Source organism: Epinephelus moara, chromosome 1, assembly GCF_006386435.1.
Source record: "Epinephelus moara isolate mb chromosome 1, YSFRI_EMoa_1.0, whole genome shotgun sequence".
Lineage (NCBI taxonomy): Eukaryota > Metazoa > Chordata > Actinopteri > Perciformes > Serranidae > Epinephelus > Epinephelus moara.
Window position 1 is genome coordinate 21026241 of NC_065506.1, and position 25669 is coordinate 21051909.

Below are 25669 nucleotides of genomic sequence, written 5' to 3' on the forward strand. Positions count from 1 at the left end.
GATATTTACAAAACTCCAGGTTTATTTCCACAACATAAAAGGGTCAAATGATAGTTTGTTCTCACTTTGGAGATATGTTCCAGTGTTCATAATGACTAACATATTTTCTGAAGGACAGAAATTACAAAACAAACAGACAAATAATAAAAATCCCAGTCAACAGGCTTGTATTATGTAATTTTGTTGTATATGGCACTAAGGTCAGCCCGCAGTTTCTTAAAGGACGGTCTATTTCTGGGCTCGTACTGCCAGCAGCTGTTCATAATCCTGGAGATTTCCACGGGGCAGCCGTGTGGAGCAGGCATACGGTATCCTGAAACACATCACAGACCATCAAAACAGGTACTGAGATCAGCTGGAGTCTAACCCAGCTGACATTGGGTGAGAGGCAGGGTACACCCTGGACAGGTCACCAGACTATCACAAGGCTAACATATAGACGGCTTTTCTCTCACTTTGCCAGACTTTAGTCCTGCCTCTAGGAGCCTGTTTTGAACTGTCCTCATTGTGCACTTCACCCCAGCTGATGTCTGCCATACTTTTGGTAGGTCACTTGATGTCATCCTACGGTTCTTGAGTGACATTTGAATGAGTTGGCGGTCATCTCAGTCAGTGGAGAGTCGTTTTCGCCCTCTGCCAGTCTGTAGCTTTGTTGCCCCCAATGTCTGCTGCTTGACCTTGTTCTTATGAACCGCAATCTTTGAAATTCTAAGGATGCAAGCAACCTGATGCTCACTGTATCCCTCTGCCAGCAAAGCCAGAAATGAACCACTCTTTTCAAAACTTTTCTTTTCAACTCTTTTGTCATGGTCAGTAGTTATTATTTGAGTTACCACGAGCACTGTTTTTACTATCCAGCTGATCCTATTCCAAGAGGATAGTGATGACCACAGCTGTGGTTTTTATATTTTACCTCGTTAAATAAGATTTGGTTCAGGTGATCACCTAATCAGTAGCTACCTCATCAAGTGGAATGAGGCGTGCTTGTGCTGAAATGTAATGGAATGGCTACCTTATGTAATGAGATGATAATTAAGGAAAAAAACGGAATGGTCTCTTAATTGTTTTTCAGAGCTGTATTAGTGAATGTCTTGGCAGTGGTACGCAGACAATAAGCCATTCATCTCTCTCGATACATGTTCTGCCGGTCTCTGAAGGGGAACTCTGCCCTGGAGGCACGGGCTGCAATGACTTCCAGCCAGGCTAAATATGTCATCTTAACACCTGCTTGGAGTTAGAGATCATAATCTTTTAAATATTGTTGTTGTCTATTGAAGCCTTTTTAAAAATGTGAATTTAATATGCCTGGCCCTCATTATTAGGTTAAACCCTAACCCCCTAACACTACACATAGTCTGAGGCTGATCTAAATTTGCAGAGTATGAACAAATTCAGGTGAAAAACTATGGATGAACCCCAGATTGGTGTGTACGCACTGTGTGTGAATGAGGCCCACTGACTGTTGGCTTATCTTGCCAGATGAGTCTTTACCTTTCTCCACCTCGTCGCGTGTTTGTTGGTTGGTCATGCTCGTGTAGGGCGTCATCCCCATGGAGAAGGTCTCCCACAGCAAGACACCAAAGCTCCAGACATCACTCTCCATGGTATAACGGCCTAAAAACACCAGCAGGGGGCAGCATTAGCAAAGGCACAGGCACAGGCCTGTCAGTTTTTAATTGACTACTGGCAGAGAGAAAAAAGAGGAGTGTCTGTGGTTGTGACTGCAGGGCAGAAACAGTTGCGGTGTACCATAGTTCAGGGCCTCAGGAGCCGTCCATTTGACAGGAATCTGTCTGAGGCCACCCTCTGCAGAGTAGACACCGTCATCTTGCTGACGGGACATCCCAAAGTCACTGATCTTCACCACGTTGTGCTCTGCAACAAGACAGTTCCTCGCTGCCAGGTCCCTTAGAAAAAGACAAAAAGACAGGGAGAGGAAGATGTAAGAGGGATTAATGCACGGCTGATGAGCAATGGATACAAAAGAGACACAAAAGCATCATGCGCTATATTTAAAAAAAAAAAAAAAAAAGAGATACAGCAAGAGAAGAGGGGACTAAAAGGAGTAAGAGAACAGGCGTTCTTGTCATGTCTCTGGTGTTACATGTGAGACAGTTTGACATGCAGCGTTACAGGCTGAGCAGCTACCAGCTGCCTGCTCTGATCTGTCCCCGCTGGGCAAATCACACAGTGCTCCTGTAATGAGCTGGGTGTCACAACCTCATGTCTTCTCCGGAGCACCGTCAGCCTCCACTGATCCCTTACCCAAAGCACCACAATCACTCCCACTCAACAACTGATCCCCTTAAACCCTACAGATCCATATTAGGTTGCATCATTTCAAACATGTTCACAACACACTCTTGATCTCAGCTTTTCCTCACTCTTCTTTTAATAAATGCCTGGAAAGCAAGATTTATTTATATTTGTAGATTATGTATAAAACCCAATGTTTAATCTTTATAATCAGTTCCTGCTCACTTTGAGATCCACAGTCTTTAGAGGGTTCGAGTCAGTTCTCCTCTTGGCTTAGTACAAAATGTTCAAAAAGAAAATATCAGCCGTTTCAGCATCCTTGCATTTCCTCCCTGTCTCTTTTACAGCTGATTCTAAAATCGTATTACCAGTGTACAAGCCTGTATGAGGCTCTAAATAGTTTAGCACCTCCATATTAGGTTGACTGTCTCTCCTTCGATACCAGACAGGCAGCCTTTTGTGGACCTGTGTCCATTAAAATATCCAGAAAAACAGTTTTTACTCTCTACTCTGTTTTTTTGTATTTTAAAGTGTTTGTTTGCAAACTTCATTTGCTTAAGTATTAAAATGTGTTTTTAATACAACTTTATGTAAAGCACAGTTTTATGCATTTGAGCTGCCATGTTTCTACAGAGGCTCAGAATGGATAAACCAAACACTGGCTCTATTCAGATTTTGTATCAGCCTCTGTAGTTAGCAGCCCTTCTGCACATTGATTTTTTTCTAATGTTAAATGGCTTCATCCAGTGTTTTTACTGGTTTAAATCACCTGGTCCATTTGTTTTAAAGAGGGGGAGACTTTTGCAGATAATTCACTTTCTGGTAGCTATTCCTGTTCCAAGCTATCAGAGAAAAGAAGGTACATGTTTAAAGGTCAGATATGTAGGATTTAGGGGGGGTATAATAAGTATGTTTTCTTTAGTGTATAATCACCTGAAAATAATAATTGTTATGTTTTCATTAACCTAGAATGAGTCATTTATATCTACACAAGGAGCTGGTCCTTGTCTACCTTGTCTGCCGCGTTGCACCACCATGTTTCTACAGTAGCCCATTGGCCATCGTAGTTAGCAGCCCCTTGCAAGGAAAGACTTGGGAAAACAAAGATTTATTTATTTATTTATTTATTTATTTATTTTACCGGTTTAAATCACCTGGTCTGTTTGATTTGGAGAGGAAGAGACCTCTGTGGATAAGTCGGCTCCTGATAAAAAAACCCTTTTGAACATCGGGATCGGAAATGCGGAGAGCACACATTAAGTTATCAGAGAAAATAAGTGAGCATTAGCAGGTGCTGGGCTACGGCCTGTCTGTGACATACTAAACAGTGTCTGAAAAACACTGATTTCTAATGTGAAACTGCTTTTTTCAGTGTTTTTACCGGTTTTACTCATCTAGTCTGTATGTTTTGGAGACGAAGAAACCTCTGCAGATAATTCACTGCATGATTCCTTAACCTTACACACTGTTTAGCTGTAGTTGCAGTTCATCAGTTACGCAAATCCTGATATTACCAGTACAGTCAAGGCCCTTTCCTGTGGACTAAACTCCAACTGGACAGCAGGACATCAGTCATCTTCCACAACATGTTGGCATTTACTTATGTCTAATTTCTTATGAAAAACAACAACGATTTACCAAACAGCACTTTAGCACACTTTTAGATGTTTATTTGGAAAATCTCCAGCTTCTTTAAGGACATTTAGGTTCTTTGAGTTTGAATGCACTTATTGTAAGTTGCTGTGGATGAATGTGTCTGCCAAATGAATGCACTGTAATGCGCTGTTAAATTAATGGTTCTGCTGTCTTTCTAATTCAAGTAAAAAAAATTGTAGGTCAGCCAGCAGTGCATTTAAGCTTCCTCTTCAAGGACACAACAGCTATCAGTTATTTAAGAAAACTTTATCCTTCACTTTTAATCGACTGTTGAGAGCTGCATCAACATATGGGGAAGTGCTGCTGCGGGGAAAGTGCAGTTTGGTTTACAGTTAAGTGATGTAAATGTTAGGAAGGTAAATTATGTCCTTTATTGTGCCTGTGCACCATAAAGGTTTTCAGATCCATCTGCCTGTGGCTTGTTCCACAATTGGTCTCATGGAAACTCTCACTTTATGCAAAATGAACATGTTTTAATATTCAACTAATTAATTTCACTGGACCCCTCATTTGTCTCATACACATGCTCTGCTGTGCATCACATGTATTCTGTGTGTTAAATTCATGGTGACTTTAGATAAACAACTCAGTCTTGAGAAACCTAGACATAAAGCAGCCTACACTGTCCTCTGCTCTAACGATGCTTTCTTGTGTTATGTTTGTTTTATTATTTATATATTTGTTATGTCTTAGATTGTGTATCTGTATCTGAAAATACGTTTTCAATATGGAGCATCAGCTCAGGCGGAGCACTGAAGTTGCTATAGTCAGTCAAAATCTCTCTCTGTGTGTTCAAGGCTGCTGTTCTGTTTTTATACCACTGTCATTTTGTTCACCATTAAACATCATTTCATTCAATACAAAATCATGGAAGAGGGAAAATAAAGCTCTCCAAGTGAATAACCTTGCTAAAGTTCTGCAGAAACCCCTTTCTGGCAGAAATCTTTTCATCTGAACCTAAAGCATGATTGTTTTCCTAACCTTAACCAAGAAATCCCTTTCAGGCTGAAAGCCCTCCATATAAACCTGTCCCTGAGTCCCAACAAATATCTGTGAAACACAAAATTGTCCCAGTTCTTCTTTTCAACATTCAGTTTAGATGTTTGTCATACTTTGTCTTACTAGTCATTACCTGACTCAAAAACAGTAATGTACTACTCGTCTGAATCAAGTGGCACCCTCCAGGGCTGAAAAGTGAAGCCAAGGCTAAGTGCCAAAAACTGTAGTTCCTCTAATGGCCACTTGAGGCTGGCTCCAGCAGTGAGGCAATCCTCATGGACTCCCATAAACATGTTTACAGCCTGGTACAAAAATGGGAGACCAAACCTAATGTTTCTACTGCTGAGGCACTGGCTATGGCAGTAGTTTTTGTGCCCAAGGCAATCAGAGGGCAAGCCAAAATCTCAAGGCACACGTGTATTTATATCTTTGCACAACAGCTTCTATAATGTCTTATCACTCTTATCATGACATAAGACAATAAAAACAAGAAAAAAATAACACTAGTTTTCGTGATACTGTCTTCTCTAGGCAGTAGGTCGTCCTCACTGGTGCTTTGTTGTAATCTGCTCCGTACAATAGAGCAATCAATTGTCCCACTCAAAGCTTTCTCCTGTTAATTGTTATCATCCCTCACATTGGCTGCCAATCAGGGCTTTTGATGTGTCACACACTTAGAATTCCCACACACAAATGCCAACAAAAAGAGTTTGCCTCTTTATTAGGATATGGGTGCACACAACGTACTGATACAGTCAATTATAAATTCAGTCATAACTTTTTGTATAGGTCTAGTTGAATATTGCAGTAATAATGTGTGGTTATCACAAAATTCCACATCACACCTGGATTGGCATCACAACACAACATTTGAGCAAACACTGGGCTATGGTGTTGAAATATTCGCTCAGTGTGCTAAATGTCGAAATAGCAGTCCCCCATCCTGATGAAACACCCATCCACATAAATGGATGCATGTGAATGCAAGGTCCACTTAAGAGTCCTGGTTTGGGGGTTTGAAAATTTGATAACCCTACACTAACAGGACAATAAATTCACACATTTTACTCAAAATATGTATCTGCACCATCACTTCCTGTCTCATAACTGTCTGCAGACCACTGCTCTTTTGTAGGACAGTTATTATTCTGACAGCGGAGGTTAAATAAAACTAAATGGGTCAATAAGCTACAATAGCTTCCTCCATTTTTTGGTCTCCGCGGCTGTACGTCCTTCAGAGGTCAGCAGTGTTAAGAGGGCTTACCATCAGACAACAGCTTGTTAAATCAACAAAATTGAAGACTACGTGGAGCATTCACATGGATTCATTTTGTGAAGTGGGGACCCTTGTTGCTGCTCTGACTCTTTGAGAGCTCTCTCATCGACAGGCACTGAATCTAACTGCATTACCATTCACTATAAATGTTTAACTCCTTGACACAAGAGCCTCTGACAAATTAGACAAAGTCACAATCTTACCTGCTCCTGATGTAATGATAAGACCTATACAAATATTACCTTTGTATAAAATGTATTAAATCTTATCACACTGTGCAAATATAAATTAACTGTTTGACCAACCTGTGGATACACTTCTTGCTCTCCAGGAACTCCATACCCGCTGCTACATTTTCTGTCATTTTGACCAACATCTTTGGCCTCAGATTGTGACTCTCATGCCGTAAGAAGGTGAGAAAATCACCACCTTATGAAACACACACACACACACACACACACACATATATATATATATATATATAGAGAGAGAGAGAGAGAGAGAGAGAGAGGAAGAGAATGATGATGTAGGAACAAAGGAAAGCAATAATGGTAGCATAAATCTTGGGTAAACACACTGAGGGTTGTAAAGGTAAGGTAAGGTAAGGTAAGGTAAGGTAAGGTAAGGTAAGGTAAAGTAAAGTCTAGGATCATGTTTACCTTGAACAAGCTCCATGATGATGTAGATCGGCTGCTTTTGAGTGCACACTCCTATCAGCTTCACAATGTTAGGATGGTCGTACTGCTTCAGGATCCTGGACAGCACAGGAGAGGAAGTGTGTGTGTGTACGTGTATATATGCATGTGTCTGTGTCTGTGTGTGTTTGTGTACACACTGACCTGGCTTCCATCAGGAACTTACTCTTGTGCTCTGGGGCCAGGTTCTCTTTACAGGACTTCACTGCTACAGGAGTGCTATCAGAGCGTAAACGGCCGCTATACACTTCTCCAAAGTTGCCCTGTGTAGTGCGAACACCAACATAATGTGTTACTGTCAGGTTTTTTTAAGTGTATTTTCTAACTCAACAGGGGACTTGATGTATCTACTAAGATGAGATAAGATAAGATAGATAAGATATAACTTTATTTATGAGGGAAACTTGTGCAGCAGTTGCAGTACAAAGTTAGAGGAGTGCAGATACAGAGCATGCAGTATACAATGACTGAAAAAACAAAGTTGAAAAAGCAATGTTTAGCAGATATAAACTAAATATAAACTAGATAACAGTTAGCTGACAATAAGGTGCGATATGAGCAATTTTCCTTGATGAACTGTAACCACATGTGCACAATTTTAAACAAGGGTTGGTCAATATGGAGAAAATCAAATATCATAATATATTTGACCAAGTACCTCGATATCGATCTTTCGACAATATTGTAGTATTGACCATGGGTGCTTACACAAAATATTTACACAATGATCTGATATTATCATATCAATAATCATTAGTAATGTGGATATAATGACGGGGTGGGTAAAGTAAAAAAAACAGAACAGCTGGGACAGTCGAGTAAGTTCAGAAAGTTCATCACTTTACTGTAATGCAGCCTTTAAAATCAGGGAAAGACAATTATATTATATATTATTGTATATTATATCCCAAATCTAAGACAATACCTAGTCTCATATGATGACATTGATATAATATTGCTTGTTTCAAACTATGGAAACTATGTTAAATTGGCAGGTAAGTTAAATCTGAAGGACAGGTTAAAAGACAGGGCTATTCATTGCCGTAACTGTTCCTCCTGTGAATACTGGTTATGAAGACAGCCTTTCTTAAAGTGATTTCAATGTGTGTGATGGGGGACTACATCTACAGTCCTGCTCTGGTGGAAAAATTACTTTCATAGTTTCTGCAGCTAATGTGAGACTTCAGCAGTCTGGGTTTCACAGACCAAGTGGATATCTTCCACAGTTACTGTCGCTTGTATTTCCAAGGACAGTGTTTGCTTGCTGGGCCACAGCAGAGGGAAAGTAATGCAAAGTGGGAAGTTTGTTCTAGAAGTACTGGAACTTTGGACAAATTTACACTGATGAAGCCCATATTAGCTTTAAGAAATCTCTTAGAGACAGAATCTCTTTGCAGCCAGAGAGGAGAAACATCACAATGAACAATAAAACTCTTACATGTACTTGTGTTCATGCAAGTCAGACAAATGTGAATCTATCCTTCAAAGTGGCAACAAGGTCTCCAGAGCACTCTTGTGGACTGGCTAGCTACACTGAACAAAAATATAAACGCAACACTTTTGTTTTTGCTCCATTTTTCAAGAGCTGAACTCAAAGATCTAAAACATTTTCTATATACACAAAAGACCATTTCCCTCAAATATTGTTCACAAATCTGTCTAAATCTTTGTGAGTGAGCACTTCTCCTTTGCCAAGATAATCCATCCCACCTCACAGGTGTGGCATATCAAGATGCTGATTAGACAGCATGATTATTGCACAGGTGTGCCTTAGGCTGGCCACAATAAAAGGCCACTCTAAAATGTGCAGTTTTGCTTTACTGGGGGGGTCTGGGGGGGTCAGAAAACCAGTCAGTATCTTACTGGGGGGGTCTGGGGGGGTCAGAAAACCAGTCAGTATCTGGTGTGACCACCATTTGCCTCATACAGCGCAACACATCTCCTTCGCATAGAGTTGATCAGGTTGTTGATTTTGGCCTGTGGAATGTTGGTCCACTCCTCTTCAATGGCTGTGCGAAGTTGCTGGATATTGGCAGGAACTGGAACACGTTGTCGTATACGCCAATCCAGAGCATCCCAAACATGCTAATTGGGTGACATGTCCGGTGAGTATGCTGGCCATGCAAGAACTGAGATGTTTTCATCTTCCAGGAATTGTGTACAGATCCTTGCAACATGGGGCCGTGCATTATCATGCTGCAACATGAGGTGATGGTCTTGGATGAATAGCACAACAATGGGCCTCAGGATCTCGTCACGGTATCTCTGTGTATTCAAAATGCCATCAATAAAATGCACCTGTGTTCGTTGTTCATAACATACGCCTGCCCATACCATAACCCCACCGCCACCATGGGCCACTCGATCCACAACGTTGACATCAGCAAACCGCTCACCCACACGACGCCACACACGCTGTCTGCCATCTGCCCTGAACAGTGAAAACCGGGATTCATCCGTGAAGAGAACACCTCTCCAACGTGCCAGACGCCATCGAATGTGAGCATTTGCCCACTCAAGTCGGTTACGACGACGAACTGCAGTCAGGTCGAGACCCCGATGAGGACGACGAGCATGCAGATGAGCTTCCCTGAGACGGTTTCTGACAGTTTGTGCAGAAATTCTTTGGTTATGCAAACCGATTGTTGCAGCAGCTGTCCGGGTGGCTGGTCTCAGACGATCTTGGAGGTGAACATGCTGGATGTGGAGGTCCTGGGCTGGTGTGGTTACACGTGGTCTGCGGTTGTGAGGCCGGTTGGATGTACTGCCAAATTGTCTGAAACGCCTTTGGAGACGGCTTATGGTAGAGAAATGAACATTCAATTCACGGGCAACAGCTCTGGTGGACATTCCTGCAGTCAGCATGCCAATTGCACGCTCCCTCAAAACTTGCGACATCTGTGGCATTGTGCTGTGTGATAAAACTGAACATTTTAGAGTGGCCTTTTATTGTGGCCAGCCTAAGGCACACCTGTGCAATAATCATGCTGTCTAATCAGCATCTTGATATGCCACACCTGTGAGGTGGGATGGATTATCTCGGCAAAGGAGAAGTGCTCACTAACACAGATTTAGACAGATTTGTGAGCAATATTTGAGGGAAATGGTCTTTTGTGTGTATAGAAAATGTTTTAGATCTTTGAGTTCAGCTCATGAAAAATGGGAGCAAAAACAAAAATGTTGCATTTATATTTTTGTTCAGTATGTCATCTGACAGGCCAAAAAAATGAATTGTGACTCACTAACCAGGTCTTTCTTGCTCTTCAACCAAACTTCACACTGAGTTTTACACAAATATGTTCTCAACATTTTGAGATATCTGAGACTCAGAGCGAGACAAACACATGGACACACTATGGCTCACTTTTTACTGTAATGGGCATGATAAAAAAAGAAATGATTTTAACAATTGGTCTTGCTTCTCTCACTTCTCTTCTAAATTTCTGTCAACAGATATTCAGTTTACTCACCCGTCCAATGAGGGGTCCCAAAATAATATCATCATGTTCCAGGACCCACTTGTCCTAATGGGGTTAAAAATGAACAATAAGAGACGCATAGTGGTTCTGTTAACTGTGAGACCAGCAAAAGAGGAGAGACAAGAAAGAGGAATAAAATTTGAAGGAAAGATCATCACATTTGCATGTGTGCTCATCTGAGACAACAATGGAAGCACTTCAGTTAAAGGGGACCTTTTGTGCTCATCTGCCATTTGTTGCCATTTTTGGGTTCATACTTGGGGTCTCTTTTGGAACGTGTTTACATACTTTATTTTTCTCATACTGTCAGTGCTGGAGCACCTGTATTTGAGCTCTCTGTGAGACGCTTTGTTTTAGCACCTGTTTATTTAAAGGAGCTGTATGCAACATTCAGAGCATATCTATGACTCAGAGTCTGGGGCAGGATAGTCTGTACACTGTTGTCGACATAGAGGTGACTGAGCTGGCAGCTAGCAGCTAGCAGCTAATGGTGCTAACTCATTATATTAGTGAATATGACTGTCACATACAGAAACTTGCATCTCCATGTTACAGTAGCCCAGAATGGACAAATCAAACACTTGCTCTAGATAAGCCCATTTACATTTTTGCATTTTTGTGTCGGCCATCGTACTTAGAAGCCCATCTGCAGCATTGGAGAAACCCTGATTCGTAACGTGAAACTGCTTTGTTCAGTGTTTTTACTGGTTTAAATTATCTGGTCTGTTTGTTTGTTTCATAATTCAGCTCGTGGTAAAAACCTCCTGAACAATGAACACTGATGGAATTCTAACTGGAAGATGTTTCAGCTGGTTGCAATCTGCAGTTCTCACTGCTATATGACACTTAATCCCTTTAAATCAGGGCTATTCAACTGGCGGCCCATGGGTCACATCCAGCCCAGAAGCAACCTCTGACTGGCCCGGCTAGGGATTGGTACCGAGACCCAGTATTAAACAGCCCAGGGCAAAATTAATCAAGACTGTAGTATCAATAAGCTCTGCCATACAGTATTGGCTCTTTCATCATTACTTTTTAAATTTTGGTGTCATGTAACATTGTGCTGCAGCCTCTCTCCTGCATTCTGCATATACACACGCACACACACACACACACACACACACACACAACAGACAGAAGTCAGACAACAGCAGAGGCCGCGGGGCAGATGACGGGAGTATAATTTCAGGATTACTCTAGTTGACAATAAGTACGCTTGTCACTATAGGTAACTGCAGTAAAACCTTCGCCAGTAAAAGCCAGTGCTTTATTAATACATGTGTTCAGCATGTAGAAAGCGCTATTTCAGTTTGCCCAGTCCACGGTCTCTCAGTCACCGCTATTATGGTTTACTATCACGGTTTACACAAGCACATGAATAGCCCTGCCCCAAATCTTACACACTGGACCTTTAAGGTAAACCACTATCTCTTTCTAAACCTAACCAAGTAGTTTTGGTGCCTAAAGGAAACTGCAACCGTTCAGTGCCAACACCTAGTAATGTTATGTTTAGAGGTCGTGGTCATTTCAGATATTTCTGTGAAATCAGGTTGCAGCAGACTGTGTGTTACAGCAGTACCTTCAGTATAGGTTTCTTCAGCACTATGTCAGACCTCTTGGTGACGTGTTGTCGTGAGGACAGCAGATGATGGATCAGCTGCGGGATACTGCTGAAGCTTTCTCCATCCAGACGGTACAGATTCTACTGACACAGATGGAAAAGCATTTACAGAAGTTAACTGCTGTGCAAACATACTGACAGAGGAAAAAGACACAATGAAAAAACCTATACATGAAAATAGCCTTTTAAATTGTTAGATTGTTTAAATGAGTTGTAGTTGTGTATGTTTTTCTTGTGTTTAATTGAAAAAATAGAGCTGGGAGGGGAGCAGTACTGTACATCTAATTTTTTTAGCAGTATCTTGATCATTTAAAACTTGCATACATATTCAAAACACATGCTTTAAACCACACACAGAAACAAAAAGGATCTACATATAAGATAAAATGCCCCTCGACTCTCTAAAAAAGTGTTTTGTTCTTTACTTACATCCATGCTCTGAATAAGGAAATGCTTGCAGGATCCTTCCCACTGCACAGAGAGCACATAACCATGTTTCTCTTGACTCTTCCTCACCAAGAAGTCTCCGTCATTCTTCAGCAGCTGCTGGACCTCCGGTCTGGGAATTGCTCCGTGGTACCAGCCCTGCTGTCCCAGAGGACGATCCACGTCCAGCACTGGGGTGAAAGCCGGAAGCACCTGAAGGCAGGAAGAGAGAAAAGCAGACCCTTTAAAGCTGACATGAATAATGAAACAATAAGAAGTGATGGAGGATGGATTTTAGGGTGATTCTGCAGAGAATATATGGAGATACTTCAAAGAAAAGTCTGTAATACTTTAAAGTCTAACCGCACCACCTTCCATGCCTCCAGGGAACCGCAGAGCGGGGAGCTGGAGAGCAAGAAGTAGTTCACATTTAAAGAATAATTTGAGCTTGAAGTCCAGCACATTAGAGACACTGAAATATTTGCTTAAATTGATCATTTACAGCATGCACACGGTGATTTTTATCTTTCTGACAAATTAAAAACTACAAACCGGCTGCACAAAGCCTTTTCCTGTTGAGGGTTTGTGTGCAGCACAGCTGGTTCATGGCTCCATCTGTGCTATCATCTGCGAGCAGTGATAAAACCGTGAAAGGTAAACTGGCTGCCTGAGAGGTAAACTTAGTTTTAGGTCAGGCAGAATTTCCAAAGTAGTAACTTGACTGTCAAAGCTGACCTAATTAAGTTCGACGGTGCCTTCAGGAGCACGAGACCCCAAAGAAAGATCATGGGCCTGAGTTAGCTCAGCCGTGCAGTGGCTACACTGTCTCCAAAACATGATGAATTGTTTGTTGTGTGATAAGAGCTATGAGTGTACAAAAACAGACGCTGCAGTTAAAGTTAAGGGCAGGGAGGTGGAAGAGCGAGGAGGGGAAGTGTCTCTCAACTGGAACAAGTGTCCTTCCTTTTAAAATGTCCTTCTGCAACATACTGTGAGACAGATATTGTTCTGCTATGTTTAATCTGACGCCAAACAATTTAGTATAACCACTTGTAATCTGTCTATCTTTATTCTGTGTGTAATTATTGTGCCTGGATTGTAATTCAGTGTTTAACTTACCTCCCATTTGGGTTTAAACAGGCCACTCAGATTGTTTTTGATCCCGTCCATGAGGAGTTTGGAAGGATTTGGGCTGTGATCCTGAAAAAAGAAAAGATCGAGAGCAAATCATGTTGGTCCATATAAATTAAAAAAAAAAATTACTACCAATAAAAGGGAAAACATGCAGGTCTATGGGTTAAGTCATTATTCATTGATTTGCTACAAGCAGCAACCTCCAAGGCTGGAAAGTTAAGCCAATGCAGAAGTGTCAAAAAATGCAGTTCATCGAATGGCCACTTGAGGCTGGCTCCAACACTGAGTAAATCCCCACAGACCCTCATGTTAAAACTTTACAGCAAAAATAAATGTGTTTACAGCCTGGTACAAAAAACAGCTTTGGTCTCTATAACAAATTTTCCCTGTTCATGACAACTGTACAGGGGTAACGTTATATATCCCACCCTTTGATATTTTATTAAGGCTTAAAAGTACACATAATTGAGGGCTGGGCCTGTTGAGTGACAGGCTGTCTGTGAGGCATCACTACAGTCTATGAGCTAGATCAACCCCTTGCTCATCCACAGCTCCACCCTCTCCTACAAATATGGTCATCTCTGACACCAAAAGGCCAAGATGGCAAGGCTTCAAATCGGGAGTCCACGAACCATTGAGTGACGTCCCGTTAGCTACTTCTATTATTTTAAACAGTCTATATTTGCTACAGGAATAGCTGCAGTTCAAAACAAAAGCATGGGCTCAAGTCATGTGAGTTGAATGTGAGTCATTTCCCAGTCCCAAATTTGGTGACTTTGAACTCAGCTTGACAAAATCAAACAGGATAAAGAGCCTTAGAGATAGGATGAGGAGCACAGAGTATTGGAGGGAGTTTGGAGTAGAGCCACTGCTCCTTCGCGTCGAAAGCGGTCACTTGAGATGGTTCGGGCATCTGATTAGGATGCCCCCTGGGCGCCTCCCGTTAGAGGTGTTAAGGGCATGTCCCACTGGTAGGAGGCCCAGAGGCAGACCCAGAACACACTGGAGGGATTACATATCTCAACTGGCCTGGGAACGCCTTGGGGTTCCCCAGGAGGAGCTGGAAAGCGTTGCTGGGGAGAGGGACGTCTGGGGTGCTTTGCTTGGCCTGCTGCCCCCGCAACCCACCCCGGGTTAAGCGGATGAAAATGGATGGATGGATAGACTAAAAGTCTTCAGTCACACTAGCAGCTATGTGAGGCCGTAGGCTATTTTAGCACAGCTTTGAACTTAATGCTGATATTAGCATGGTAACATATTCCCCGGGTCCTATGTTTCCCGCTTTGTATGGGACCCCAAAAGGGTCCTATGTTCCCCGCTTTGTATGGGACCGGGGAACATAGGACCCTTTTTAATAATAAGGGTTCTATGTTCCCCGCTTTTCCCCAAAAGGACCCGGGAAACATAGGACCCTTTTTTTTTTAAAGGGTCCTATGTTCCCCGATCGGGGAACATAGAACCCGGGGAACATAGAACCCGGGGAATATAGGGATGACCCCCATTATCACAATAACAAGGCTAACATGCTGGAGTTTAGCAGCTATAATGCTCACCTGTTAGCATAGTAACTTTTGCTATTTAGCACTAAATAAAAACTCCAGATGAAGTTGATGGGATTGTCATCTGTTTTGTAGGTATTTGGTCATAAACCAAAATACTGGAAAATTTTCAACCTGATGGTGGCGCTCTGTGAAAAGTCAGTAATCCTTTGAGGAGTGTGAATATCTGTGCTAAATATCTTAGTAATTCATCCAATAGCTGTTGAGACATGTCACTAGAAAAAAAAAACTTCAACCTGCTAGTGGTGGTAGAGGAAGTCAGAGGATCACCAAAGTCAGCAAGCTTCATCCTCCTCATCCTCTCGGAGCTTAAAAAAAAAGAAAAAGAAAAAGAAAAAGGTAGGAGAGACTCTAGCAGAGAGAAACATACATTGTTTGAGTTGGACGAAACTGAGACGGCGTCTGGGTCCAACTTCAGAGCAGAGGGAGGTTCTTTGGAGCCCAGCTGGTCCAGTTTCTCCTTCAGAAGAAGCCTCTGAACCTCCAGCTTCGCTCTCACACCCTGGGACAAAGCAACCTGCTGCCGGCACTCCTCCATCGCATGTCTCTTGCTGAACTGGTAGACCCTGGACGAGGCAGAGAGCATCAGGCCAGGTGAATTATATTTGTGTGGGACATTTTCAGTGAGAGCAACATCGATGGTTGCACAACAGGTGAGACAAACAGGCAGTACAAGAACACACAGACATCGATAAGAGGTCTGAGCAAATAGGTTTGCAGATGCCTCCTATTGACTAACACAGTCAATAAGGAGGCTTTTCTAGTGACAGCTTAGTCCATCCTGGATTTTAAGCATGTAAGACCAGTGAACTTTAAATGACCCAAGAGTTCTGCTAGTGAAGTGAAACAAGGCTTCTAAAAAACGAGCAGGGGTTTGATTGCATGGATCCTTGCTGCTTTTTTAACAGAACTTAAATGGCCAGTGCATGGCTGGATTAACCTGATTAACCAGGGCATGAATTTGCTGATGGACCCCTATTGAACACCTCAACCTCCCTCTGTGAATTGTGCCTGTACCCCGTCACCTCCAAGTTACCCTTAAGCACAGCGCACACACTATAGTACTCAGCAGCTCCATTATTTGCCCTGAGACCCAGAAACAACAAGTATACCTGTACTGAAAGAATACTATTTTGAGCCAGGTGCTCTGTGATTTGGGGCAGCAGGGTAAGGCAGTNCATGTATAGGTCCTGTTTGTGCATGTGTGTGTTCGGACCTGTGTGTAATTGACAAACAGAGTGAAAAAATTGAATTTCCCCTTGGGGATTAATAAAGTATATAAAAATTAAAAAAAAAAAAAAATTAAAAGATGTGCTCAGCTTGTCAGTCTTGACAGATTTTAGATTCATCACTTGATCCAACAGAGACTTGACACTGAAAAACATCAACATACATTTTAACCAGCAACCATCATTGCATATCTGTACATGACCCACCAAGAAATTAAAAACATCAAGCCCAACATTTGTAACATTTGTAGTTTTTATAGTTTATGTATAATACACATATTTTTTTTTTATAGATTGCTACTGACCATTTTACAGTAATCAAATAAATAAGTAAGTCAGGAATACCTGACGGAGATGGGTCTGCCTTTTCAAGGGTACATTTAGCAAATGACAGCATTTTTAACTTAATGTGAGTTCTTCTTTGAACACAGGTGTATTTTTCAAGGTCACAATTTGAATCACTGGCAAGGGCCTGTTCTCTGACCAACACATTGTTGGAGGGCTTGCTCTCTCTATGGGCCGCCCCATCCCTTGGAGCCCAGTGAAACCGCACTGTCTTATATTTACACCCCTGATTTTGGGTCATTTGATTGGAGCTGAAATGATTAATTGATTGACAGGAAACTAATCGGCAGCTATTATAATTATTACTTATTGCAGTCATTTTACAATCAAACCTGCCAACGCCTCTCAGATGGAAGGATTCACTGGTTGTCCTTGTACATAAACAGTATATCAGCGGCTCCCAACTGGTCGGTCATAGTCCAAAAGTGGGTCATGGGTCCATTCTGAATGGGCCACAAGTGACTCGCAAGCATGTCAAGTTTGTAAAACACACACTCCATTTCTAAGTACAGTGAATTTCCAGCACAGAGTTGTTATGTTGAAGTGCCATTTCCTGCTGTAGAGTGAGTGACTAACAGACAGCTACTTGACAGAAACAGCAAACTAGCTCGATGACATGGCCAAACTCAAGTGTGATGCTGAATGTTGACCTTGAACTAATGATTGAGGAGTAATCTGGACCCCGTGGCTGGACCAGTTGGGAACCACTGCAGTATATGATAGCAAAGTGAATATATACATATATGCATGGATGGATTACTGACCGGGCCAACTGGGCACAGGCCCAGGGGCCCAAAGTATCAAGGGGGCCCCATGGCCTTAACTTGCAAAATGTCACTGAAATTAACACATGCTGGCCAGGAAGAGACTCACATAACCACAAAGTGATGCAAAGGAACCACAAAGAGACACAAAACAACAAAGTACCTCAAGTAGTACCTCCATAACACACAAAATAATCTTGAAGATCCAAACAACTCTAAAAGACACAAAACAAAAAAAGGAAATGGAAAACCAGCTATGTCAGAGAGGTGTAGGACCCTTTGCATATCTGAGCCCAAGCCCATGTCTGTATGATCTCAGAGTGATGTGAGTAGAACCACAGAGGCAAGTACACTCAGTCTTCAACTTCCTCAAGCTAGCAGGTTCTCAGCTACGAGAGGTCACACTGGGTTTGACCTCATACAGCATGTCACTGCTGGTTTACAAAATGTTTTCTCAAAATACAAACCAAAGGGCAGCATAACCTCAACTTGCCTCACTAACACCACCACCATATGTGCTCCCCAGCTGCTCATTTTAAGGTATCAACATTCTGCAAACAAACACATTGTTTCCAGTTGTCCTCCAGGAGCTCGACTCGATCACTCCCAAAAGACGGTGAACCTCTAACACTCTCAGACAGCCTCATCAACCAAGATAAATGAGGGGATAGAGTGCCATAGCTCTGACCATATCTCTGTATTATAATTCATAAGGCACTTAGAGTCCCATGAGACCACACTGGTTATTAGCTGCTGGCCAGCCAAGAGCACATTGAACTCTCCCATTGGGAAGGACTGCTACCTCAAAGGTTGTGTGTTTTTGCTGTGAAACCTCCTCTGTGACCTCTGAATAAAACATCACAGCATCACTGATTCTCCTTGTGTCTGTGGTCCGCTCACCTCTGGCCCTTCTTGACACCTTCCCGCTCTGCATCCAGCTCCAACTCCAGCTGTTCCACAGAGGTCTGCTGGGAGCCCAGAGTTCGAGCCAGATTTAACAGCTCCTCCTCTATTGCAGTCAGTCTGGGAGAAGGAGATGGAGAAATATCATGAAAGGAGGAAGTAATTGATGCAAAGCACTCAGAGGAAATAGGAGGTAAAAAAGGACCAGGAGGGTGAGGAGGAGGAAGTAGTTGGGACACTAAAAAAGGAAATTAGACTTTAGTCATCTGGACGATTGTGTCGTTTGTTCTCACTTGTGCTGCACTGTCTCAAGCGTGAGGTCGTTCAGTTCAATCCCTCTGGGATCTAGCTGTACATTGTCCTCCAGAAGGCTGCAATCAAACTCTGCACACGCAGGAGTCTCCCCTACAGACCTGCAAGTACAAACACACAGTGTCATTGCTCTGCAGGGTTAGCTTTCATGATTGCATTGATTGATTTGAGAGGAAGTTTTCCCTCAGTCTACCTGTTTTGTTGGATGAAGCTTTCATATTCTCTGTGAGGATCGATGGCTGTCAGAGCAGAGGATATCTCTCTGTGGATCCGCACCACTTCATGATGGAGGAGAGTGGAGATGTCGAAATACTCCTGCAGGATCTCCTTTCTGGGTTAGAGGTCGCATGAAAACAAAGTTAGCGATTTGAAGGACCAATTTTATGAGTTTTAGCCAGAGTCAAACCACAGATACAGTACAGAACATGTTTCCAAAGCACAACATAAGAATTTCCTCACTGTATAAGGATTGTGGGGGCTGGTAAATAAGACACATGCATATCATTTACATTTCAATTAAGTATATAAGTCAGCAAGTCAAATAAGAGATAATGCGTAAATTATACCTACTCTCTCTCTCTCTCTGTTAATAACTGCAACATAACAAAATCTTATAAAATACACTCCAAGATATTGTGTAATCCTTGTACTGCAATATGCACATGTGTCAGCAATGCCAAAGTCAGTTTCATTCGTGGGACCAGAGAGTGTTGAGCTGCATTCAATGCATACAATATCTCTCTTGGGTCACTGTTTCTCAGAGGACACAAATTACTTATTTGAGCTAGGCGTGGTCAATTAGTCAACTGAAGGAATGACATGATCAGTAAAGCCTCTGTGTGGCAAGGTGGTATAGTGGTTAGCACTGTCGCCTCTCGGCTGAAGGGAACTGGGTTTGAATTCACTGGCGGCTGGGGCCAAGAGTTAATAATACTCATTTTCAGTTATCAGTTGTGTAAAGTTGGGGTTTTCAAACTTTTCTGTGCCCAAAATCTCAAGGTACACCTGTATTTATATCTGTGCACAATAGCTTCTATAACGTGTGCTATCACTCTCATCATGACATAAGATAAGACAATACAAGACAAGACAGGTAGGTTCCGTGCTACTGTCTACTGACAGTTGTTTTGTTTAATCTTTTCTTTTGGTGGTAGGTCGTCTTCGCTGGTGCTTTGTTGTGATCTACTCCATACAATAAAGCAATTCATTGTCCCACACACAGCTTTCTCCTTGTAGTTGTTATCATCCCTCACACTGGCTGCCAATCAGGGCTTTTGATGTGTCACACATTTAGAATTCCCACACGCAAACAATGACAAATAGGTTCCCTGTGAGGGTTTTTCATTAGATAAAATTAAATGAAATTACATTTTTTATCTACAGTTTGCCTCTTTACTTGGAAATGGGTGCTCCTATGGTTATCACAAAATCCCACAGCACAACTTGATTGGCATCACAGTTCACCATTTGAGAAACACTGGTGTAATGTGTTGAAAACATTAAGGTATTCTTTACCTAATAAGTGTTAGTGTGTCATAGCTGTGAAATTTAGGTACTCTTTACTTAAGACATGAGATGAAATATATTCAGACAAACTCAGTGCAAGTTGTTACCTCACATTTATCGGGGACATTCTATGGGTTTGTTTTACCAATGCAGGTAAGTTAGTTGCAGGTCGATTCATATCAGAACTATGAAAATGTAGTTTGAGAGACATTGCCTGAGATAGGCAGTCCACTGCAGTAAATATTTCAACATGTTCCAATTCAGATTTTTTGTATTGTTTTGAGCAAACAAGCTGTGACATCTGAGATCTGACAGCTCACTGTCAAACATTTAATGCATGAAACTAACACATTCAGATGATGCTTTTCCTTTGTCATCTTTATTATCAAAGTTTGGGGCTTTCTTTTTTTATATCTACATTTTCTGAATGCATAAACTAGGAAGAAGTGTCAAAACAGTCACTTCTCTCAACTGCATGACTAAATATTGACACTGATGAAAAACTGAAACCAACTTAATGTTCCCTGTTCATTTAAAGGTCCAGTGGGTGGGACTTAGGGGGATATACTGGCAGAAATGGAATATTACAGGTTAGTTTTCTTTTATTGTTTAATCACCGAATATAAGAATCATCATGATTTCATTCGAATGAGCTATTTATATCTACATAGGGAGCAGGTCCTCTTTTATGGAGATCGCCATGTTGCACTGCCATGTTTCTACAGTAGCTGAGAGTGGACAAACAAAACAGTGGCTCTAGGTTAGGCCATTTGTATTTTTGTGTCAACCACCGTAGTTAGCAGCCCCTCTGGTTTATATCACCGCATCTGTAAGTCTTGGAGAGGAGGAGACCTCTGTAGATATTTCAGTGCTTGATAAGAACCTCCAGGACATCTAGCTCTTAAATTATCAGATAATAAAGGTGTGCACACATTAGAGGGCATTGAGCTGGCGGCCCATCTGTGACATGCCAAACGGTGTTGGAGAAATATTGATTTGTAACGTGAAACAGTTTTATGTAGTGTTTTTTTTTTTTTTAACTAGTTTAATCACCTGGCTTGTTTGTTTTCAAGAGAAGGAGACCTCTGCAGATAATTAAGCTCCTGGTAAAACAATGAACAGTGAAGGAATTTAAACCAGGAGAGGTTTCAGCTGGTTGCAATGTGCAATCCTCACTGCTAGATGTCACTAAATCCCCCTAAATGTCACACACTGGACCTTTAAAACACTGCTGTAGGGATGATGTTTTTTTTGCAAGCCAACCTGGAAGCTGATTCTATTGAAAAAAAAAATGGATTACTGCAGAAGGTAAGCTCTGTGGCAAACAAAATATCATGAAACATACATGTTTTGTTCAGTAAAATAGTCTTCACAAAGGAAGCATAAATGCAGTCGCCAGAAGTAAAAGGCTAACGTTAGGCTATGAACAAACTTCACCGCGGTCACTTGATTTTATCATCACCATCACAGAGAAGCTGTAAAGCTGTGTACATTCTGTTGTCTAATTTAAGACACTTGTTAGCAACTGTCTTTTTTAAGACATGTTAAATCTTTAAAATTCCCCAGCAGGGTATTTACTGATGTATTTTAATGTATTTTATGTCATAGAATAAAATATGAAAATATCTTACAGAACTTATTTCAGGCATCTAACCAAGAATCCATTGAAAAAAAACATTGACTGTAAGATGAGGAAACTGCAAGTGCAAAAATGCTAACACATTTCTTTGTTACATTAAGTCTCAATCCTGCAGCACTGTGTAGGGGAAACATGGTTACACTGTGGTACAGCCAATAAAAACGTGCTTTTGAGGTCAGCATTCCTCTTATATGTACTGTTTGTGTGTGTGTGTGTGTGTGTGTGTGTGTGTGTGTGTGTGTGTGTGTGTGTGTGTGTGTGTGTGAATAGAAATCAGCTGAGTGGATGCAAACAGAAAAACAGTAAAACAGGACCACTGAAAAGCAACATCATTCTCACACACACACACACACACACACACACACACACACACACACACACACACACACACACACTGTAGTAGATTTTATCTTACAGTATGAGCACCATCTCCTGCTGCAGAGTCTGCAGTGCACTGAGCAGGGCAGGCTGGATCTGACTGTAGTGGTGCTGATGGTAAACTTGAGCAGCTCGCACAGACAGCACGTACTCATTATGCAGCTCGTAGAGTTTCACTGAAGCCTTTATATAACGCTCCTTAGCCTTGTCTCGCTCTTTTTCTGCACACACACATGAAAGAAGGGGGATGACACAACATTTCATGGTTTAAATATACATATCAGTTTTGCAGAGTAAAACAGAAACAAAGAAAGGCCAGTCCATGCCCTCAGAGTAAAACCGATTCTGTTCAGAGAAGTAAGTGGTGCCAAAAATTCCCACCTTTACTGGCCTCCTGGTACTTCCTCTTGGCCTGAGCTGCATCTCTCACTGCCTGTCTGTAGCTGCTCTTCAGCCTCTCCAGCTCTGTCTGGGTTACCTGAAGCAGCACACAGACACACAAACAGATGGAAAACATTTGGTGGAAGGGTGGGCGTCATTCAGGGGAGCTGTTTGTGTGGTTTAAAGCTGCCAAACTGAGTGTGAGAACTACATCACACAGGAAGTGGACAGTGGCCTTCTCGTGTTTAACTGCAGAGGAACACGAAACATGAGAAAAGACATAAGAGGAAATGATTCAACCTTTGTTATACTGCTGGTGCTGATACTTCAGACCTCCGCCTGATAGCATCTCTGACATTGTTGCTCAGTCATAAAATCTATTCTACTGCACAATGACTTGCACAAAACCAAAGCCGTCATCTGCATAATAAAGTAAGAAAATTAAAATAAACAAACTGTCTGCTGGAGACGGCCAAGCTGCAACCCAATATGGATCAGTGAAAATGAACACATCATTTCCCTGATGTAATTGGGTAATAAAAACAGGTGGAGCAGCCAACGGTTTGAGATTGCATCAAAATGCATTTGCACACACTCTTTCCAGTCTATTGAACCTCATTTCATTCGACTGCTGTCTATTTATAATGCATCCACTGCAACACTCAACTGCATGTCAAGATGACAGACTCGCGCAAAAATCAACACATAGACTCTAAAGCAACGACATCTGCTTTTTTTCTGATAAGAATCGTTCAGCATATGTAAATACTGTATCACCATGACTGTGACTTCTTGTAAACAACCACAGAGTCCAGAAAAAGGAGCAGGTAGTGGTAATTATGACACTGGCTCTGACATAACATTGGACTCTCGAACGTGATATACTGCTGCTTACCGTGCTATTTCAAAAGCCCCACAGTGGTTTCAAAATAAATGAAGTACTGCTTTACAACAGCTGAGATATTGCTAGCAGTTTTCAAGTATATTATTGCTTAAAATGCAAAAAAAGGAAACGTACAAAAGTGAAATGAAACTTTAAGCAGTGTGGGTTCACTTACAAACTGCCCTTATGAATATATACTTTGTGTGTATGTGTGTTGTCTGTGTGTGTCAGTTTACAAAAACAAAAGAGGGTAAAAATGTTCAACCATAAGGACAAAAGAGCAACAATAATCAAAGTTCAATACCTACTAAATCAACAGCTCACTTTCAGCAGTGAGCTGTTTGATCGCAGTCGGAGGTCTGACTGTGTAAGGGTGATTTATCTGTGCTTTGGCATGACCATCTATAAATAGTGGTGTATTTGAGTGTCTGTGTGTTTGTAGTCTCACACCTTGCTGAGCTCCTGCCTAAGCAGGTTCCACTGCTCCGCGTAGGTTTTGCGGAGCTGCTGTTTGTCTCTGATGAGCAGCGTCAGTTTGCTGATGGGACCATCCAGCAGATCCTCAGAGCGCTTCTTCATCACCTGACTGAGGAAGTCCGTCTGAGAGACCAGCACTCCCCACGACTGACGGACAGGAGACAAAAGTCAGGGGGAAAAAGTTATTCACACAAGACAACAGTCCTCCCCATGTTGTAACCTCTGTTTGGATCTGTCTTTTGGTTCAGTAACTACCAACATATTGCTTTAGATTTCAGGAAAATCTGATGAAAGTCAGACCTGGGGCCATTAAAAAAATAAACATACTTCACATTTTTTGCTCTTAACTCCTGAACTGTGAGGTGCAGAGATAAAATACGTCACCACGATTTTGTTGGTCCAACCTGCACCTATTAATATTGTCCACATCCGCTTTGCACAAAATTCTCTGTCACCATTCTTCTAATTCATTTTATCAGATCTTTGCCATCTTTACTAGACATCTGGTGACTTCTGCATTTTGCCCCATTTTCTGTTTAAGTTGCAAAGTCATAGTGTTTCTTGCATGGCTTATTTTAGATTGTCTGAAATACTTCAAGACAGCATCGGGCAAATGCAACCAAACTGAGGATAGATTCTTAGCAAAGTAAAACAACTTTGGCATTTCATCTACAAGTTCAACAGCAGCATGACAAACTCAGTGGTTGTGAGTTTGATGTATGGCAGATGTGATGATGAAATCTGAATCCTTTCAAGTATTTATTTCCTTATTAAAGTGTCAGAATAAGAGGACAGTGCAGCTCTAGTGGAGATTTACTGTTCGTGCTCTTTAGTGCTGTATTATCGGGCTTTGAGAACATATATAAACATTTTGATTTAGATCATTTTAAACTATGACAACCAGGAAACAAAAGGTTTAGTTCAGGGTTATCAGTACCCTGGTACCCAGATATACACAATGACTCCATAGCCCATGTTGTTTAGAATATATAAGTGTTTTATGGAGGGTTTTAAAAGCTCTGAAAATGAAACACATCACAGCAAAACAGCTAAAGTCTGACAAGGGAAGTCGTTTTCCCCAGTATGACCTCATATCAGTGCTTTATTCTGTCAGATTTTTTATTCTGTCTGTGCTTTTTGTTGCACAAATAATCAAACAGAAAGTTTTTTTGGATGGAGACAAACCTGTTTCAGTGGGTCACTCAAATAAATTCTTTATGTGGAAAGCACTGATGCTCACCAGCTTGTTTAAGTTAAACTGAAGTTACATGTATTTAAGTATGAAGTGGATTTCTTCCACTTGACTGACTGATGATCATTAATGATCAGTTGATTATTCAGCTATAGAGTGATCTACAACACCTCACCTGATTGAGCTGGCTGATGTAGTCCAGTCCTGTACCGGGCTGAGGCCGTTCCAGCTTCTCTGCCATGGCAGCCATGTGGTGCAGCTGCACTGAAAACTCCCGCTCACTCTTAGCCCGCTGACCCATCCACTTCTTCATGACCTCCATCAGATGAAGCTCCGAGTCCAGCAGCCGCATGACAGCCGTATGTGCCTGAGGGCACCGCAGGTCCTCTCCAAAGCCCATCTCTGAATATTTAAACTCTCCTCCCTGCTGAGGATTCACTGTCAGCGTCCTACAGCAGCTTTATGTTCTCATGAGTGGGACAGAGCGGCGATCTGAAGCAGCTGCTCAGAAACAAGAGTAGTTATTTTGTCTGTGGCCAAAGACAGCTTTCACTTCCCT

At 41.8% G+C, this 25669-nt stretch overlaps 1 protein-coding gene across 1 annotated transcript; it reads right to left on the bottom strand.

Moving 5' to 3' along the window:
• On the bottom strand, positions 1–25649 carry fes (FES proto-oncogene, tyrosine kinase). The gene is made up of 18 exons (XM_050053564.1): positions 25286–25649; positions 23892–24065; positions 22559–22655; positions 22215–22398; positions 18848–18985; positions 18636–18755; positions 18340–18462; positions 15472–15667; positions 13528–13608; positions 12412–12621; positions 11941–12063; positions 10353–10406; positions 7027–7145; positions 6847–6941; positions 6493–6616; positions 1750–1907; positions 1492–1614; positions 1–313 (listed from the first exon to the last, which is right to left on the bottom strand). Exons 1-18 carry the CDS (start codon positions 25508–25510, stop codon positions 171–173), a joined length of 2487 nt encoding a protein of 828 aa, XP_049909521.1. The 5' UTR covers positions 25511–25649; the 3' UTR covers positions 1–170.
• Positions 25650–25669: the final 20 nt, after the last annotated feature.